Source organism: Crinia signifera, chromosome 11, assembly GCF_055691185.1.
Source record: "Crinia signifera chromosome 11, ASM5569118v1, whole genome shotgun sequence".
In the NCBI taxonomy this organism is placed as follows: domain Eukaryota; kingdom Metazoa; phylum Chordata; class Amphibia; order Anura; family Myobatrachidae; genus Crinia; species Crinia signifera.
Window position 1 is genome coordinate 61,302,835 of NC_139227.1, and position 21,218 is coordinate 61,324,052.

Consider the following 21,218-nt stretch of genomic DNA (forward strand, 5'->3'; position numbering starts at 1 on the left):
CACTGACAGACACATCAAACCTTCTTGCCACAGCTCGCATTGATGTGCCATCCTGGATGAGCTGCAATACCTGAGCCACTTATGTGGGTTTTAGACTCCGTCTCATGCTACCACTAGAGTGAAAGCACCGCCAGCTTTCAAAAGTAACAAAAACATCAGCCAGAAAGCATAGGAGCTGAGAAGTGGTCTGTGGTCACCACCTGCAGAACAACTCCTTTATAATTGCCTATAATTTCCACCTGTTGTCTATTCCATTTGCACAACAGCATGCAAAATTGATTGTCAATCAGTGTTGCTTACTAAGTGGACAGTTTGATTTCACAGAAGTGTGAATGACTTGTAGTTACATTAGGTTGTTTAAGTGTTCCCTTTATTTTTTTGAATACCGTAGATCATGTCAGACTAATTTAATTAGCTTCTATGAGAAAGTCAGTAGGAGGCTGGACTTACCATGTTACAGAAGGATGGTATGGGGATTATGGCACCCTCCGTGATTTGGCGGTCTGGCCTACGGCGCTGCTTGCCCGCCCTCCCCTAAATACATGCACAATTAGTTACAAACACAAAAACAAGCGCCCCCCCCCCCCCCCCCTCCAACAATAACACTGATGTATTTTTCCACACACACATATAATAAAGAAAATACCAGCAAACTCCCCCTCCCCCATACACACACACATTATGTATGCAACAGTCACACATTTTTACACTCACATGCAAACACAGTACACACACACTAAACAAGATAACTCTCCCCCCCACCCACACATTATGTATGCAAGTTACACATATATTTTTACACTCACATGCAGACATATAGTACACACACTAAACAAGATAACATCCCCCCATGTATGAAACAATGACACAAATTTTTCCAAAGTCAGACACACACATTTAACAAAGAAAACAACAGCTCCCACCTACATATCCCTACATGACTCTTTCCACCAAAGAACTCACCAAGGAGGGCAGCTTCTGTACAGGGTGGAGAAGGGAGGGAGCAGGATTCATTTCAATTCATGCTGCCCGGGAGGAGAGAATACTAGGAGGTCGGGACATAGGAGGGGAGGGGCCAGCCTGTATGGGAGCTCAGCTCATTGGTGGCTGGTCCCAGGAGAGGGGCTGGCCCTAGTAATCAAGTTTTGCAGCTGTGTAGGCTCCGTCCTGGCTGCGCTGTGTGAGTGTCCCCGAACAGACTGCACCAGCCCTGAACGGCTGTCAGATTAAAGTGCAGCGAGGAGCACATGCTGCAACGCCTCCCGGCCACATGAATGTGCAAGCACCTGTGGCCCCAAACAGTAACAGTGTACTGGCCTGGGGGGCAACTGGCACCCTGCCGCCCAGCCCGCCACTGCATCTCGGTACCTAATGGCAGTCAGGCTACCTCTGGCGAGCACATGGAGGGCTGTGCGGCCCCCCAAAGAAATGCCACCCCACACCATTACTGATGCACTGCCAAACCGGTCATGCTGGAGGATGTTGCAAACAGCAGAACTTTCTCCTTGGCGTCTCCAGACTCTGTCACGTCTGTCACACGTGCTCAATGTGAACCTGCTTTCATCTGTGAAGAGCAGAGGGCACCAGTGGCGAATTTGCCAATCAGTGTTTTCTGGCAAATGCCAAACATCCTGCACGGTGTTGGGCTGTAAGCACAACCCCCACCTGTGGACGTCGGGCCCTCATACCACCATCATGGAGTCGGTTTCTGACCGTTTCAGTAGACATATGCACATTTGTGGCCTGCTGGAGGTCATTTTGCAGGGCTCTGGCAGTGCTCCTGCTGTTCCTCCTTGCACAAACGCAAAGGTAGCGGTCCTGCTGTTGGGTTGTTGCCCTCCTACGGCCTCCCCCACATCTCTTGATGTATTGGCCTGTCTCCTGGTAGCGCCTCCATCCTCTGGACACTACACTGACAGACACATCAAACCTTCTTGCCACAGCTCGCATTGATGTGCCATCCTGGATGAGCTGCAATACCTGAGCCACTTGTGTGGGTTTTAGACTCCGTCTCATGCTACCACTAGAGTGAAAGCACCGCCAGCTTTCAAAAGTAACGAAAACATCAGCCAGAAAGCATAGGAGATGAGAAGTGGTCTGTGGTCACCACCTGCAGAACAACTCCTTTATAATTGCCTATAATTTCCATGCAAAAATGATTGTCAATCAGTGTTGCTTACTAAGTGGACAGTTTGATTTCACAGAAGTGTGAATGACTTGTAGTTACATTAGGTTGTTTAAGTGTTCCCTTTATTTTTTTGAATACTGTAGATCATGTCAGACTAATTTAATTAGCTTCTATGAGAAAGTCAGTAGGAGGCTGGACTTAGGGAAATCTGTTGATGTAATACTGCTTGATTTCGCTAAAGCTTAGGACACGGTGCCTCATAAAAGGTTATTAATGAAACTAGGTAATTTGGGTTTAGGAGATAAAAATTGTAATTGGATTAAAAACTGGTTGCACAATCGGGGACAGAGAGCGGTGGTAAATGGCATACATTCCAGCTTGGGTAAAGTCCAAAGTGGAGTCCCGCAAGGCTCAATATTGGTTAATATATGCATTAATGATATTGGAAGTGACATAGTCAGTAAAATTGCAATATTTACAGACAACACTAAATTGAGTAAGTAAATTAACTCAGGAGAGGATGTGGAAACACTACAAATTGACTTAAACTGGAAAGGTGGGCGGAAAGGTGGAAAATGTGGTTTAACTTTGAAAAATGTAAAGTAATTCATTATGGGAAAAAAAAAATGAACAAGCTACTTATAGGCTAAATGGAGTTCTTATAGGATATTCTGCTGTAGAGAAGGACTTGGGGGTCATCATAGATGTAAAATTGGGTAATAGGGCACACTGCTCAAGTGCAGCAGCAAAAGCAAACCGGATACTGGCATGCATTAAAAGGGGTATGGATTCAAGGGATGCCAATGTGATAGTGCTTCTTTACAAGGCATTGGTAAGACCACACTTGGAATATTGTCTTCAGTTCTGGGCACCGCACCTTAAAAAGGACATAAAATGTATTGGAACAGGTACAGAGAAGGGCGTCTAAGCTAGTAAAAGGTCTTGAATCACTAGAATACAAAGATAGGTTAACCAGGCTGAATATGTTTTCACTGGAGAAATGGAGGTTGATAGGTAATAAGATTAGTATGTTCAAATACAGGATTGAGAATCATATGGAACTGGGAGATGATTTGTTCACTAACAGGCCTATACTTAGGACACGTGGGCATGTACTGAGGCTCGAGGAAAATAAATTCTGTACTGAATTAAGAAGAGAATTCTCCACCATTAGAGCAGTAAAATTCTGGAACTCATTGCCGGTGGGGGTGATTGCAGCAACTACTGTTAATGAATTTAAATCAAAACTGGATGCATTTTTGGCCACTAAGGGAATCCTATAGATATGACTTATTCAAGTCAGTAGTTATAAGTTAGATAGTCCATCGAGTTCAACCTAAAATCTTTTTTCAGCCTTAATTACTATGTTACATGCAGCAAGAGGAAGAGCGATAATAATGCGAGAGGGTAATGGCTGATTTGGCACTGGTGTACTACACACATAAATGCCACCGCTGAACTAATACAATTGTGTTAGATATAAAATACAGTTGTATACGGTAGAACAAAATACACATTATACTCACACCCAGCCTTGACCAGTGCTGCCATGCTCCAGGAAGACACCTTTAATAGTAGCATTACTTTGGACAAACTTTAACATGTTCCCCACTACATTAAACAAGAGGTACGATGTTAGAAGCAAAAGAGGAATCTGTTCACTCCCCGGATTTGTGAGGATCAGATAAAACATTTCCAGAGTTACAGAAGATACAAGAATACATGTTATACACACGGGCAGCACCAGTGCAGGGTCCCTGCGGCTCATCTGCATGATGTCATTCCTGTAAGACACAAATGAACAGTGTAAGAAATCTGACACCTCGGTAAGAACTGGAAACTTGTGTTATAGTAACAACACATAATGGTCTGTATGTATGTTATAGTAACCTATTCTTGTCAGCCAGAGCAATGGCACACAGGTCAATTACCTTGAAAAACACTTCACATAGGACAGTTTCAACTTCACCCATAGCATTCATCTACATTTTCAGTATTTGATTTATATATCTACAGTAATTCGGCCCCAAAAGGTTGAAATTCAAAAGATTGACACGTGTATTAAATTTAATTTCGACTTTTCAATTATTTACATATGGACTACGATTAAAAAACAGTAAACTGTACTGAGAGCAGTGGTAGCATGCCAAGTGAACAGGCTTTCAGTAATTTGACTTCAATATGGTGACATGACACATGTGAACCTTTTGGCTGTCTATCTTTCACTAAATCTATTAAAGTACAACTCATAGTCCAATGCCCTAGACCAGTGGTTCCCAAACTGTGTGCCGTGGCTCCCTGGGGTGCCTTGGGACACATGCAGGGGTGCCGCGGGTTGGTGGTCCAGGACCAACTCAAATTATTAATGGTTAATTATTTATGAGCAAAACCAGTGCTGGTGGCTGCCAATCATAGAATGTGTACAAACAGAAGCCAGAAGCAAATCCTGCCCTTTACCACATAACTGCCGCTAAGAATCGCATATAAACCCAATCTACTTAATTTTTTTGGGACCTAGGGGTGCCGTGAAAAAAATTCTGATTCTCTAGGGTGCCGTGAATCAAAAAAGATTGGGAACCCCTGCCCTAGACTATGAAACAGGGCATGCTCATAAGGATTCTTTCTAGATCAACTACTGATACTGTCCTGTAACAGCGCTAAAACACTGGCAATAAAATAGTAACACATTCGAAAAGAATATATATGTATATATATATATATATATATATATATATATATATATATATATATATATATATATATATATATATATATATATATATATATATATATATATATATATTCCAGTAAGCGGCACCCAGCAGATTTTTAAATCAAGAAATACAAACAAGCCTTTTTTGCAAGCTTTCGGGAATTTATTTCCCTTCGTCAGGCAGCATACACACATCCTGTGTATGCTGGAGATGGAAATGTCCAAAAACGCTATGGAGATGGTACTCGTGGTCAGGGAGCTGTGTTGCAATGTGGGATTAGTGATGTCACTGCCCGGCGCCGCTGACTCACATCTGTGAGCTGAAACGGAGGACTCCAGCAAGGAACTTCCGGGTTCTGCGGCGGCACCGGACAGGTGAGAACACTTACTTTTTTAATTTGTTTGTTCATTGTTAAGGCTATATATTACGTATTAGTGGCATTTGCTTTTAATCGTTGAGTCCCTGAAGACGGTGTATCTTTCCCTGAAACGCCATAGGACGTAATAAAGGAATTTTACCTATTTAAAAGCCTGTGGAGTGCCGCTGATTTCCCTCTGTTATTTCTGGACTGGCCCACAGCCCATAGAGGGCACCTACAGCAGGATAAAGATAAAATATAGGAGTGCCGGGTTTATGGTATACTGAATTCATCTTTAGTTCACCATATTATAAAGTGGACATTGATTTGCCAAGGCACCCGGATTCAACTTCATTTGCCGTCAAGCAGTGGATTACAATCTATTATTGCACTGACATAGTGCTTACTGCAGTTTGTTATTACGTATATTGTGTGAACTTGTTTAAAACTCTATTTGCTGAGGGACTCAAGTACTGCATATTTTAACATAATGGATAACACTGATATCGATCAGGCTTTGGAACTTATCATCTGGATGCTAGCGAACGCTTCAGCTATGCTGATGTTGAGGCATGATCCATCTTAGTACAGCAGAAATTAGAGGATGACACCATACCACCCACAAGCGATAGTCTATACAAGCAATGGTTTAAACTGAAACAAAAAGAATGTTATTATCAATATCACGGTATAAACCGATCGGATTACTATCGCAGTAATCAAATCCCACGAGGGTTCTGGATCCACAATATGCGCACCGTCGGTAGATACAATGTCAACTTCTGCCGACGGTGGGTAACTATTTTGAACAAGTGTTCAATGGATCTACTTCTTTTAGTCATTGAAGAATCAACGCAAGAACTTAACAACATAAAAGGAACAACTGACTACATTTGAAGTAGCGCACAAACAAACCCTGGTGGAAGACATGACAGATCAATGGATACAAAAATTGGACACGCAAATGGCACGATACAAAAGGAACCTTATCGCTTTAAAAAAAGAAAATTTTTTAAAAAGTCCAGAAGGACTATGAGCAAAGGACAGTGGGCCTTATTCTAGTTCATTCTTTCTGACAAAATCCTTCTTAGATGGACAATTCAGAGAGAATTTGATTTGGGTGAGTTTCTGTGCAGGGTAAATACTGGCTGCTTTATTTTTACACTGCAATATAGATCTCACTTTGAAGTAAAACCCCACCCAAATCTAATTCTCTCTGCACATTTTACATCTGCCCCCCTGCAGTGCACATGGTTTTGTCCATCTAAGAAGAATTTTGTCAGAAAGAGTGAACTAGAATAAGGCCCAGTGTATTCCTAGCTCAGCAATAGCCAATCCCGGCAAATGCGACGTTTTCCATCTCGCAATCAATGCCAAGGAGCACATCCAGTTCCTCGAGATGATTCCAGTACATCTTTTAGCGAATTGGACAATCAGCCTATCCATTCACGTGGAGGAGTTTCCCCTTTAGGCAATGGCGTCCGCATAACGCACACCAACACAAGAGGACGCGGCGGGCGAAACAATGGAAGAGACAGGAGAGGCAAAAGATTGCGACAATGAATACATCGGATTTAGTATTCAATTTATCCACAGCTCCGTTAACAGCTACAGAAACTCGAGTCTTATCATTTGTGCCAACTAGACCAGCTGATGATTTTCAACATAAAGTAGAGGTATACAAGTTAAACAGGACTTTGCGGCTCAAGGAGCATTTTGGTAAATTACCATCTATGCCCATACCTCCAGAAAAGGAAATACCTACACAGCTGAAGAAAATCTTACCATGTTCAAAATCTGATTCAGTGAGTAACAACGTAATGATTAAATAATTTACTAAACTTATGGAACATTCCTCCAAAAATGTAAAACATTATCCTAATCTAAGTCAGGAGGAACATTTGGCTTTAAAATCATTGGCAGATAGGACAGATATTATTATAAGGGGGGCTGACAAAGGAGGTTCGGTGGGGGTGCAAGACGTCTCCGATTACCACCAGGAGTACATGAGACAACTCTCCGACTGCACCACCTACCACCCCCTGACCAGTGACCCCACCAATTCATTTAAAAAAGAATTGGAATCTGTCCTCCATGCAGCTCGCAACCAGTGGCATATTTCAGCAGATTTGCGTACAGCTTTGAAGGTGGAACATCCCCGAGTACCCTTATTTTATACTGTCCCCAAAGTGCACAAAACATTGTACAAACCCCCTGGAAGATCTATCGTGTCTGCAGTTGATTCTTTATTTCAGCCACTAGCCATATACTTAGATGCTGTACTTAATCCTTGCATACAACAAATTCCTTCATATGTTAAGGACACCACGGCGGTGCTCCAGACTTTGGACAGCAAGGGCGTAATGCCCACAGAACTCATGATGTGCAGCACTGACGTCACTAGTCTCTACACCTGCATTCCACATGGGGCAGGTGTGGAGGCAGGTGTGGAGGCAGTGTGTCGGCTCATCACTGACAATATACATTATGTAGGGCCACCCATCACATTGTTTCTCGAATTACTTATGTTCATTTTGATCCACAATTATTTTATTTACAATGGTAAAATGTCGGATTATACTCACCGATAATTCCTTTTCTTCTTAGAGACCATGGCAGCCTTAACATTGGGATTTCATCCCTCCTCCTCGTAATTAGACAGGTTACTTTTTTCCCAGGGACCTCCCCTTCCTGTATAAATCCCTGCTCCTCCCAGACCCTGGTGTCTTTTCGAGTGTCTCCTTCCATTCCTGGGAAAAAAGAACACAAAGGGAGGGCAAACCATGGCTGCCATGGTCTCTAAGAAGAAAAGGAATTATCGGTGAGTATAATTCGACATTTTCTTCTACGATCCCATGGCAGCCTTAACATTGGGAAAATACCAAAGCCAATAAGAAAGGGAGGGACACAATAGCATGTTCTATAGATTTTTACTTTTTAAACACACTCTGCAAAACTTGACCCCCAAATTGAGTTCTTGATACATCTAGCTCATAATGCCTTGAAAAGGTATGAACTGAGGACCAAGTAGCAGCGTCGCACAGATCCTTGACTGATGCATTCGCCTTCAGAGCCCAAGACGTCGCCGTAGCCCTCGTGGAGTGTGCCGAAATGATTGCCGGAACTTCTCTTCCTTCCAATTTATATGCAAATGAGATAACTTCTCTCAACCATCTAGCGATGGTCTGCTTGGTAGGTGTAAGCCCCTTTCTGGCTCCCTCCGGGATGATGAACAGGCTTCTTGATTGCCTAACTTCCTCCATTCTTTGTAGGTAAATGGTAATACATCTTACCACGTCCAGTTTGTGTAACAATTCTTCTTCTTCACTCTGTGGGTCAGGATAGAATGAAGGTAGTGAGATTTCCTGATTGAGGTGAAATTCAGAAATCACCTTCGGAACGAAATGTGGATTTGTCTTTAAAACAATTCTTCCTGGAAGTATCTTTAAATAAGGTTCTTCAGCCCAAAGGGCTTGTAGTTCACTGACTCTTCTTGCCGATGTTATGGCAACTAGGAATACTGTCTTCCATGTTAAATATCTCAGCGAAGTCTCGGACAAGGGTTCAAATGGAGGTTTCATTAAGGTCGTCAGAACTAAATTCAGATCCCATGATGCTACTAGCGCTCTAATTGGAGGTCTCATTCTTTTAATTGCGTTACAGAATCTTATAATCAACTGTTCTTCTGCTAACCTCCTCTCCACCAGAACGCTCAAGGCTGAGATCTGCACCTTTAATGTAGAGTTGGCCAGACCCTCGGAGAACCCTCTACACAGGAACTGTAGAACCTCTGCTGTGGATGTCTCTTGGATTGGTAAAGTTACCCCTCTCCAGTTGATAAAGGTACGCCATACCCTATAGTAGATATTCGAAGAAACTTTCTTCCTTGCTTGTAGCAGGATCGCCACCACTTGATCTGAGAGACCTTTCTGCTTCAAGGAGTTCCTCTCAATCTCCAAGCCGTCAAAGCTAGAGTAGCTGGATCCGGGTGAAGCACTTGATCTTGTCTTAACAAATCTGGTCTGAGAGGGAGGGTCCATGGACCTAGAATCGCCAATCTCTGTACTGTTGCGAACCAGGATCTCCGAGGCCAGAAAGGAAGGATTATTATCACCTCTACCTGATCCTCCATTATTTTCTTTAGCACTTTGTGAATTAATGGAATAGGTGGGAACACATACCCTAGCCGGAACGTCCACTGGACTGATAAGGCATCTGCTGCTGATGTTTGGGGTAGCCAATATCTGGAGAAGAATTTCTCTACCTTTTTGTTCAAATGTGTTGCCATGAGGTCTACTTCTGGAACTCCGAACCGGCTGGTCAGTTCCCTGAAGGTCTCTCCATTCAACTCCCACTCGCCTGGGAGGATCTGCTTTCGACTGAGAAAGTCTGCCAGCACATTCTGTTTCCCGGGCATGAATAAGGCTGTTAGGGAATTCAGATTCTCTTCTGCCCATGACACTATCTTCGCAACTACATTCATTAGGGACTTGCTCTTCGTACCCCCCTGATGGTTTAGGTAGGCCACGACTGAGGTATTGTCCGAGAAGATTCTCAAATCTGACTTCCTGATTCTTGGAGAAAAGAACTCGATTGCTCTCCATACCGCCTCGGCCTCTCGCCAATTGGATGAATTCAGACTTTCTCCTTTTGTCCATAGCCCTTGTACTGTCTCTCCTTCGGAATGGGCTCCCCAGCCCGACTGGCTCGCGTCGGTTGTAATGACTACAAACTTGGGCACCCGCAACGACGTCACCTTGTCCCTCAGGGTTGGCTTGCTCCACCATGACAGAGATTTTCTCGCTTTGTCTGGAATTGACACCTTCTCTGTTTTTGCCCATCTTCTCTTTAGGTATGGCAACACTGCCCACTGTAATTCCCTCATATTCCATTGAGCCCATGGAACTATCCCGATCGTGGATGACATCATTCCCAGAAGCCTCACCCAATCTCTGAGAACTACAAACCTTCTTTCTGTCAAAGCGACTGTTAGATCTCTTATCTTCATACATCTTTCCTCTGACAGGGAAATGTTGAACCTCAGGGAATCGATCATCACTCCAAGAAACTTTATTCTTTGTGCTGGCTCCAGCTGGCTCTTTTCTACGTTCACTAGCCATCCGTGCGACTGTAAGTACTCCATGACTATCTTGAGCTGTCCCATTAGAATCTTCTTGGAGGGAGCAGCTATCAAAATATCGTCCAAATAGGGCCATAACAGAATCCCCTTCTTTCTGAGATTCGCTATAACTGTTATTAGCACTTTCGTGAATACCCTCGGGGATGAGGCTAACCCGAAGGGGAGGCACGTGAACTGATAGTGTATCCCTTTGATTGAAAACCTGAGAAATTTCCTGTGACTGTTGTGGATCGGAACATGATAGTAGGCGTCCTTCAAGTCTAAGGACACCATAAAGTCCCCTCTTCTTACTCCTGCTGTGATCGTCTTCATAGTTTCCATTTGGAATTTCCTTACCTCCAGGTATTGATTCAGACGCCTCAGGTCTATTATAGTTCTGAAACCCCCTGTATTTTTCCTTACCAGGAAAAGATTGGAGTAAAACCCCTCCATCCTTTGTTCTGATGGAACCGGTTCTATCGCCCTTATTAGTAACAGATTGACTATGATTTTCTTCAATTCTCTTTCTTCCAACCTTGATTTTGGATCTCTCGACTCCATAAAATAATTCTTGATCGGCGTCTGAGCAAACTCCAGGAGATAACCTTCGGACACTATGTTCCGAACCCAAATGTCCTGAACTGAATTCCCCCAAATGCTGGCAAATAGTAACAGCCGGGCTCCTACCGGGGGAAACTGCTGACTGTCATTGCCTGCCACCTCTTCGGAAGTTTTGACGAAAGGACTGACGAGAAGAGGCAAAAGCCCCTCTTTGACTGTATGGCCTACCCGGCCTATAAGACTTGGCTTCTCTGAACGCTTGTCTAGAGCCTGAAGAGTATTGGAAACGAGTTTTCCTATCTTGAGGTAATTTCAAGGATTTACCTCCCGTGAGCCTATGAATTAGCGCATCCAATTTGGTCCCAAATAGAAATGCTCCTTCAAAAGGTAATGATACTAGACGGTTCTTTGAATTGGAGTCAGCAGCCCAGGGTCTTAGCCATAGAGCTCTTCTTGTGGCTACTCCCGCTGACATAGCCCTGGCTGCAAATGTTGTCACATCCAATGAGGCCTCGCATAAGAACTCCACCGATCTTTGGATCACCTCTAAATTCTTTAATAGATATTGTCTGGAGATCTTCTCCTCAATGTCATTATGAAGAGTGGTACACCATACCCTAAGGGCCCTGGCTACTGATGCCATAGATACACCAGCCTTCAAAGATACAGCCGTGGAGAAGTGTAGTTTCCTTAATGAGTTCTCCATTCTTCGATCCATTGGATCCTTGAAGGAGGCCCCGTCCTCCAACGGTAAGGTAGTGCGAGATGTGACCTCCGCCACCGCTGCATCAATTCTTGGCAATCCACACCATTTAATAAACTCATCATCTTTAATGGGATACATCCGGTCGACTCGGAACAACTTGCCCTGTTTTTTCTCCACATTTGTCCATTCTTTATTAATGACATCCTTGATTACACGGTGTACAGGGAAGGATCTTGTCTTTTTCGACCTATCCTCAAATAATACATCCGCCCCCTCGACGGGTGTTACCGGCTCTTCATAATTCATGGTTTTATATATATTCTTTAGAATAATCTCAACTGTCTCAAAATTGAATATTCTAGTGTCCTCCTTAATTTCACCAGGCTCATCCTCGGCAACCTGTGCCTCGTCAGGCTCAGACGTATTGGGATCATCATATGCCAGACCTGCTTGATCCCTGGACCTCTTAGAGCCCTGCTGTTCCATATACTCTGCTTTAGAAACGAAAGAGTCTCTCATCCAGTCCATCAAATCCTTAAGCATCTTAGTATGACTATCACTACTTGCTCCTGAGTCCCGCTTAGGTTGCACTTCACACTGTTCACATAGAGTTTTGCCTTGTACAAATTCAAACTTTCTGTCACAGTTCATGCAGCATGTTTCTCTATGCTTCTTCTTAATTGTTTTCTTTCTAGCTCCAGTCTGTACCTCATTCTCCGGCACACTATGGAGAAAGAAAGCCTGTCACTATGCTATAACAAAAACCCTATTCTTATTAGCATAAAAAAATAACAAGGCTCACCTCACAGGGGCACTCTCTTCTCTAGTGGGGGAAGGCAGTATCTGCTGCTCCATGCTGTCAGAATCTGAATGAACATATTCCCATAAGAGATATCCTTAAAGCATCTGAGGTATCTGAATAGAAAGGACGTGTCCTACCTTAAACCAGCTTAATAAAGTCACTGCCACTGGCCTCTCAGTAATGCTGCACCACCGCTTGCTGAGAGATCCCTCTGCTTCCATCCAAGCTGCCATAGTGCCGCTAGTACAGCGGCTTTTAACTGTGCAGAGCGCGCCTGAGCGTGCTATCGCCGGAAACGGCGTACCGCAATGCATTGTGGACGTTGTAGTCCTGCCGCAGCGGAAGCGCGTCACCGCCACTCTCAAAGCCTGGCGTCAGCGGAAGTTAGCCTCCGGCGCTGTGAATCCTGGTGCTTGTAGTCGCGCTGTGAATCCTGATGCTTGTAGTCGCACACGCTGTCCTGGACGCCGCATCCCTCTGTAGCAGTACCATGCTGGTTGAATCCCTGCAGCGGTTTCAGGTGATATACATATATGCCTTTTTTAGGAGACTTACCCATCCGCTCCTGACCTCTTTACATGGACAGTACTCTTAGAGCCACGCTTCCATGTTGCTCTTCCCCTAGTGACCCCCTGTATCTATGAAGTGAGCCAAAATAAAAGTAACCACTCCTGCCTCTAACTACACAAGGAGACAGGAAAAAAAGACACCAGGGTCTGGGAGGAGCAGGGATTTATACAGGAAGGGGAGGTCCCTGGGAAAAAAGTAACCTGTCTAATTACGAGGAGGAGGGATGAAATCCCAATGTTAAGGCTGCCATGGGATCGTAGAAGAAATATTATTTACAGGTGGCAGGATGTGCGATGGGGTCCTCAGTGGCCTCAGCGTACGCTAACGCCTTTATGTATGCCATAGAAAAGGATTTGTTTTATCGTAACAATGTGCTTATGCCAGATATTTTTCTTTATTTGAGATTTATCGATGATTTAATGATTTTTTGGACCAGTTCAAAAGAACAATGGTGTCCCTTACTTGACAACCACAATCAAACTGATAGTGTTGTCAAATTAACATATGACATCAGTGATCAACATATCAACATCAGAATACAGGAGGGCATTATTAATACATCTATCTATGTAAAACCAACGGATAAGGTGCGTACACACGGGGGGAGATATATTGCTTGCAATATATTGCTGAGCAATATATTGCTCAGTGTCTCCTTTTCATCAGCGACCATAGATGGTCGCTGATGAAAAGGAACCTCTGCTGGGTGAGCCGCAGAGGTAATTAGCTGGTCGCAGGAGCAAGCTCCTGCGACCAGCGATTACAATAGGGCTTAAAACGGGAGCGCGCACCCGGCGATTTATTGCCGGGGCACACTTCCATCACTGGCAATATGGTCGCCTGCGACCATATTCCCAGCGATTATAGCCCCTATCGCCCCCGTGTGTACACAGCATTAGAAACACCATTCTTAAATCCAATAGCTTTCATCCAGTTTCCCTCAAAAAGGGACTTCCTTATTCTCAATTATTACATCACGTATTACATCAGACCCCTCAGAAACAGAGAAAGCCTTAGATGATATGGTTAATCGTCAAGACTTAGTTAAGATCATGGGTCCTCAAACTGCGGCCCTCCAGATGTTGTGAAACTACAAATCCCAGTATGCCTTGCCACAGTTTTGCTATAACAGAGGCAAGGCATGCTGGGATTTGTAGTTTCACAACATGGGCCGCTGTTTGAGGACCCATGGTTAAGATGAAAGCCAAAGTATTAGCCACTCCCAGACAGCATACCATGATAGCTCGCCCAAAGAAAAATATGGGGACCACCATACCGTGGGTAAATAAATTTACCACCAACACAGATACAGTTATTTGGCAGGCTAAACGTTGGTGGCCTATCATTAATACAGACAATGATTTACCCTCCCTCAGACACTGGCCCAGCTACACCAGGGGTAGTAACATACGTGACAAAGTAGTCAAATTGGATGTAACATAGTTATTAAAAAAGCAGCACACACATTTCCCACAACAAAAAACAGGTTGTTATCGTTGTTTGGGGTGCAAGACGTGCAATACCCTCACCCCGGGAAAAAATATTAAACATCAAATCAGCTGTTACTTGTACTACATAGTATGTCATATATATACTCACATGCCCATGTGGGCTATCTTATGTGGGCAAAACCCAGAGAACTTTTCAGGAGCGCATGGCACAGCACGGTAGTGCTATCAAGCAAGTGCTCGGTGCTGGACATAGCGATCAACCCGTCGCCAGGCACTGCCTTGAAAAAGCATGGTATTCCTAGTATTAGGGCAATTATTATCGACCATGTTCCACCAACAGCCCGAGGTGGTAACAGAGCTAAGATCCTACTGCACAAGGAAAGCAGATGGATATTTGCTTTGAATACCATCTCCCCTCGGGGATTAAATGAAACATTAGACTTCCAGTGTTTCCTGTAGTCTTTCCAGCCTAGACATATATCTCTTTGTATATCTTTTCATGTATTTTTATGTTTTTTTTAGGTGCATATATAAAATAAATTTCATACAGATAAAGCAGGACAGCATTCTAGTTTCTAGAGGTTTAACCCTTAGGAAGATCTCTACATATGTATAATAATTTTGTCTCCACACAGGATGTCCGTGGTATACACGTTTAGACATCTCATACACTGCATTTGTTTTTAATCATATATATGTTTGTTTTTTAATGTGCCCAACTTGCATGTTTTGTTATTATGAGTATTGATGCACACTTATATACATAAACCCATCAACACATGGTCCACCACTCTCTACCATTCCAAATGCGTATCCCCTGCTGGCGAAGCTGTGGTGCCGTAACTACCATGATCTTGGTAAATACCCAAGGGGAGACAGACCAAAAAGCAATGCAAAAAACTGGAAATGGTCCTTTCAATACACAAACTTCAAGGAAAGTCATAAAGCCCCCCAATTTCAGAGCTAACACTATGGAATGTAAGGTTTTCTTCAGAACCTGGGTATCTGTAGGTATTCAACAACTTTAAATTGATGATGGATGGAATAAGCCATCAGGCTTCTGAATGAGGAAAAGATTGACATAAAAACCTGTGCCACACAGACCCTGAGAGCCTGGCCAAAAGAGAGCAACTGGACTTTTGCAGAGTGCTGCCCAAATTAATAGTTGAACTGATGGTGGTGACTGTACAATGGTGTGGGCATCTCCGGCGTCACACTAGAGAAATGCTCATGGTACACTAGGTTTGCCACGGCACAGTGGTCAAAAATCGCTGTGCTAGACGGTATGTCATCCGATCTGACCACCATATGGGGCACATCATCTCTAGTGTGTACCTGCTGTGTCACTACGTGCTCTCCTACTGGAAAGAACATGGCCGCCATGTGTATGTACTTGCTAGTGCCATTCCCCCACTGGATCCTGTTGCCCACGATCAAGCTGAGTACACACTGGCTAATGTGTACCCAGATTAACATATTACATACGATTACCAGAAAACCCGTCACTGCAAGAGCTTTTACTAATAGTCAAGTCTGGAGCTTGGAGTGTCGGGTCCCGGGGGTGCATAACCGGGGGTTGTCCCATCAGGTGGGGCTGCTGTGACACCTGTCACCAGGGAGAGAAAAAGGGGGAGAATAAAGCCTCCCTGCCTGGTCCGGGAATGTCATAATAACTAGAACGGTCTGGACTATACAGGGAGACTATAATCTGACCCTTCCCCATGTGAAAGCTATTACCGGTACATGCACTCGCCCGGACTGGATACTCCCCGACCAGGACATTTCAAGCTCTGGAATACAGATGTTGATAGTCTGGTCCGGTTTTCACTTAGTCCACTAATAGTCAAAGAGCAACCTGCTGTATTAATACTGGGTGTTTGCAGCAAATGCCATTAGGATGTATGTATGTATGTATGTATGTATGTATGTATGTATGTATGTATGTATGTATGTATGTATGTATAAGGGATGTGCACCGGCCACTTTTCGGGTTTTGGGCTCTGATTACCTTGAGGTTTTGGGTTCTAATGGGTTTTGACAAAACACCTCCTAAGTATTTTGTGTTTGGATTTTTTGGGTTCTGATTTTTTTGTTAAAAAAGCATAAAAACTGCTAAAATCGCAGAATTTTGTTTTTATTTTGCTCCTACTCTATATCAACCTCAATAACATTCATTTCCACTAATTTCCAGTCTATTCTGAACACTGAACACCTCACAATATTGTTTTTAGGGCAAAAGGTTGCACCAAGGTAGCTGGATAACTATGCTAAGCCACACAAGTGTGCGGCACAAACACGTGGCTCATGTAAGAGTGGCACTGCAGCGGTAGATACGGCAGTACTAGGCACGAGGCAGGTAGATACGGCAGTACTAGGCACGAGACAGGTAGATACGGCAGTACTAGGCACCAGACAGGTAGACAGGTAGATAAGACAGTACTAGGCACAAGACAGGTAGATACGTCAGCAATACTAGTATTGTGCACCAGCAGAATTTATAAATAATTTTATTATTAGGTACTGCTTGGCAGTGGCACACGTCAGTGCACCAGCAGCATGGAATTATTTTTTACAGTCCCACGCAGCACAAGTATTATTTTTTAATTAAATTATATATATCAGCCTAGTATGTAGTTGTACTACTAGGTAGGTACACTTAGGCAGTAACACTGCCAGTGGCAACAGTGGACTGAGTAAATAATACTGGCAACCTCTATTCACAGTATTCAGTGCAGGCAGCACCAGTGGACCAGTGGCGTAGCTACAGGGGTCGCAGCGGTCGCAGATGCGACCGGGCCCCTGAGCCAGGGGGGCCCAACCCCCGCCACTGTCCTGGAAGAGGGAAGCGAACAGGACGCACGCACCCGTTCCCAGTGCTGCTTTGCGGGCCCGCGTGCGTCGCGCTGACGTCACGCGGCAAGGGGTCCCCTTCCTATTGGCTGCCTGCGGCTGGGGACGGGACACGGTGGCCGTATCTGAGCTGTGATTGGCTGCAGCGGCTCCGCTGCAGCCAATCACAGCTCAGATACGGCCACCGTGTCCCATCCCCAGCCGCAGGCAGCCAATAGGAAGGGGACCCCTTGCCGCGTGACGTCAGCGCGACGCACGCGGGCTCCAACCTCCCCATCTTGCTGAAGACCCTGTCTGATGAGTCCGATGAGGTGAGGCAGCGTTATAGAGGTTTGAGACACCCTGCTGCTTGTGGTTAGGTTATGGCACTGTGTGAGCCCCAGCTGCTGCAAGAAGATGTGTACCGTACCCCATTCATAGATCGTCCTTATCACCTGGGGTGTAATAATAATGTGGGAGAACTGGGTGTAATTTGGGCCACCTGGAAATGACTTGGCTTGCACGTGTAGGCTGCCAGGACTCAGGAGCAGGACCGCCCGGCGCCCTGTATCGGACTACAGTGAGTCCTGTCTGTCAGGCTTTTGAGATTATGGGGAAAATTGCTAAAACTGCTGGGATGTGTAGTTCCACTGTTACAGTGGAACTACACGTCCCAGCATGCCCTGTCACAGTTTTAGAAATCCATTATCTAAAATCTGTGGCAGGGCATGCTGGGACGTGTAGTTCCACAACAGCACTATATAAAATATAAACAGACCGAGATTTTAATTTTGTTGTATGTAGGGGGGCCCCAAGCTGACCTTTTGCACCAGGGCCCATGAACCCTTAGCTACGCCCCTGCAGTGGACTATATATAATTCAATTAATTATTAATAATATAGCAGCCTAGTAGGTAGAGAAAATAAACTACTAGGTAGGCAGGCAGGCAGTAGCACTGCCAGTGGTCACCACAAAAGGTAGTTATTATATTACACACCACCAGTAGCTTTATGCAGTGCACCAGCAGAATTTATATAATAATTAATTTTATATTAGGTACTGCTTGGCAGTGGCACACGTCAGTGCACCAGCAGCATGGAATTATTTTTTACAGTCCCACACAGCACAAGTATTATTTTTTTATTAAATTAGATATAGCAGCCTAGTATGTACTAGGTAGGTACACTAGGTAGGCAGTAGCACTGCCAGTGGCAACAGTGGACTGAGTAACTAAATAATACTGGCAGATTCAGTGCAGGCAGCACCAGTGGACTACATATATAATATAATTAATTAATCATTAATATATAATATTACAGGCACAGCACCAGAGGTAGGCCCCAGCACAGAGGAGACAGTAGTACTACAGGTACACAGTTAGACTGTTCTCCTAAGCAGAGAGGAGAACAGAGTACACAGCAGCACTGAGAGAGACAGCCCCAGTGAATAAAATAATTAATTACAGCACAGCACACCAGAGGTAGACCGCACAGAGGAGACAGTAGTACTACAAGTACACAGTTAGACTACTCAGCAGGACTGATAGACAGCCCCAGCGATTAAAAAATATTGCGTTTAAGCTCAAGTTTAAGCCCCAGCAGCAGCACCAATACACCCTCTCCCAACCCACTACTAGACTGGAGTGAAGATGGCGGGCGCAGCCAGGGCCGGCGCCACCACTAGGCAGCTCTAGGCATTTGCTTAGGGCGCCGGCACCTGGAGGGCGGCAGTTCGCCCCTCACCCCCAAGCATGGAGGGTTAGCGCACTGGCGGCGTCCCTGCAGTGCTGGAGCAGGCAGGTGCTGGAGCGGGCAGGGGTGTCCGTGCCGCAGGGGTACCTGTGGCGCTGTCACTGTGTATAAAGCTGCTGTTGGCAGCGGCGGGGTCCCTGCAGTGAATAGAGAATAACTAGCGCTATGTGGCGTCGCGGGAAGTGCTTCTGGGTTTGAAAACACTTGCCGCACGCTGATTGGCTGAGATTCAGCCAATCAGCGTGCGGCAAGTGTTTTCAAACCCAGAAGCGCTTCCTGCACCGCCACATAGTGCTAGTTATTCTGTATTCACTGCAGGGACCCCGCCGCCGCCAGCAGCTTTATACACAGTGACAGCGCCGCAGGTACCCCCGCGGCACGGACACCCCTGCCTGCTCCAGCACTGCAGGGATGCCGACGCTGCCAGTTTTATAATACAGGTACCACCCCCACCCCCTGGGCACCGGGGCGCCCCCACTCCGACTCGCCTGGGGCGCTCCGGTGCCTTGCACCAGCCCTGGGAGCAGCAGCCGCTTTTAAAGCCTAGCGAAATCCGGCGACGGGAGATGACGTTCTGACCACGCGGGCGGACCCGAGTCAGGTGGGAATCTCCGAGCGCTGTTCGGAATGATGACGTCCGTGGGGGGCTCGGATCTCCGGAATCCGAGTCTGCACATCTCTAGTATGTATGTATGTATGTATGTATGTATGTATGTATGAATGTATGTATGAATGTATGTATGGTGCTAGAGGAGTACATGTAAAACCATCCAGGGTGTCGAACAGATATTATTATTATTATTATGAATTCTTTGTGCAAACAGCAATAAGTTAATGTCATATGCATTAGTGCACCAGTCAATATACGTAATCCGTGAGCCAAGTGTATTTAGTATCAATGCCACAAGCAGTAGATGACTGCATATTACCCGAGAAATATAGCAATATATATTATAGTATAGTAAGCTATCATTACATCTGTGCTACAGGACTGAAAATTCCATAGGAAGGAAGCACTTTCCAAATCGCCCAGACTCTCCTGCCGGTAATAGTGGGACAATTCCAGCACACTGACATCCCAGCCTATATCTTTGCATGTACACGTATGCTGTTACTATTAATAATCAGACACAACAGATTAAAAACAAACACTTCAAATACTGTAATTTGTGACACTTATTGCCTAGTATATCGTTGATACAAATTACATGCCGACATATTTACACAGAGTAACGCTGACCTATACTGTACGTCCCCTCACTACATTGCACCGCCGCCACTCACCTTCCAGCCACAGACATCCTGGATCCCCTTCCGGGCCGGCACGGCGGCAGCAGAGTACCGGGCTCGGCCCGACTCCGACAGGGAAAGTGCTACTTCCTTACTAGTGGGCTAAATGACACCTGACGACGTCACTCCCATGTGACCATCAGGGGGAGTAGTCAGCACAGCAGAGAAGTATTTTAGCTGCCAGAGTCTAACAACGCTTTTGGATCATTCTTTTGTATAATATTAGGGCAAGCCTGCCAAAACCTTTCATGAGATAATCTGGTAGAAACCCATTTCCTGAAGTGATTATTTTCATGTAAATGATCAAAGATTAGGTCACCCCTCTGAGAGGAGGGAGTGACAATGATGAACTAACCCTACTCAATGAAAAAGGGGACTAAGTAAAAACTGGACCCTGACAAGACCCCCGTAACCATGCATGTTATAGCTTTAACCAGGGACGTGGGGATGGGCAGATTACATGGTCTGCACCATTCCGGTTTTTGCTACATGCCGTAATCTCCCCCTCCCCATGTCCCTGGTGATAGCTATCACAGGGACCCCCCTGGACAAGACACCCCCCAGACGGGACATCCCCGGACTTGACACGACAAGCTCCGGAATGCAGATTTTGATGTTCGGTCTGGCAGTCCGGGGGTCTTGTCCTGGTCTGGTTTTTACCCATACCCGGAAGTGCGACTTCTGTAGACTGGCCTTGCATGCTGGGGAGAGGTTGCTGACAAGGCTCCTCTGACATAAGCCCCGTACACACGGGGGAGATATATTGCTCAGCCAATATATTGCTGAGTTTCTCCTTTACATCAGCGACCAGAGATGGTCGCTGATGAAAGGGAACCTCTGCCGGCGGTGCCGCAGAGGTAATCAGCTGGTCGCAGGAGCAAGCTCCTGCGACCAGCGATTAGAACGGGGCTGAAAACAGGAGCGCACACCCAGCGATTT

At 45.1% G+C, this 21,218-nt stretch overlaps 1 protein-coding gene across 2 annotated transcripts in view; it reads right to left on the reverse strand.

Annotated features, from left to right (window-relative positions):
• LOC146046137 (putative palmitoyltransferase ZDHHC24) overlaps positions 1–20,425 on the reverse strand; it is a 30,446-nt gene extending 10,021 nt beyond the window's left edge. The window contains exons 1-3 of one of the 2 annotated variants that reach the window (XM_083165343.1): positions 20,274–20,425; positions 5,361–5,435; positions 3,655–3,912 (exon numbers count right to left, since the gene is read on the reverse strand). In XM_083165343.1, the coding sequence (XP_083021469.1) occupies positions 3,655–3,912; positions 5,361–5,435; positions 20,274–20,290 (350 nt within the window). In that variant the 5' untranslated portion in view covers positions 20,291–20,425. The remainder of the gene's footprint in view (positions 1–3,654; positions 3,913–5,360; positions 5,436–20,273) is intronic. The other variant, XM_083165344.1, reaches the window with a different exon arrangement.
• Positions 20,426–21,218: the final 793 nt, after the last annotated feature.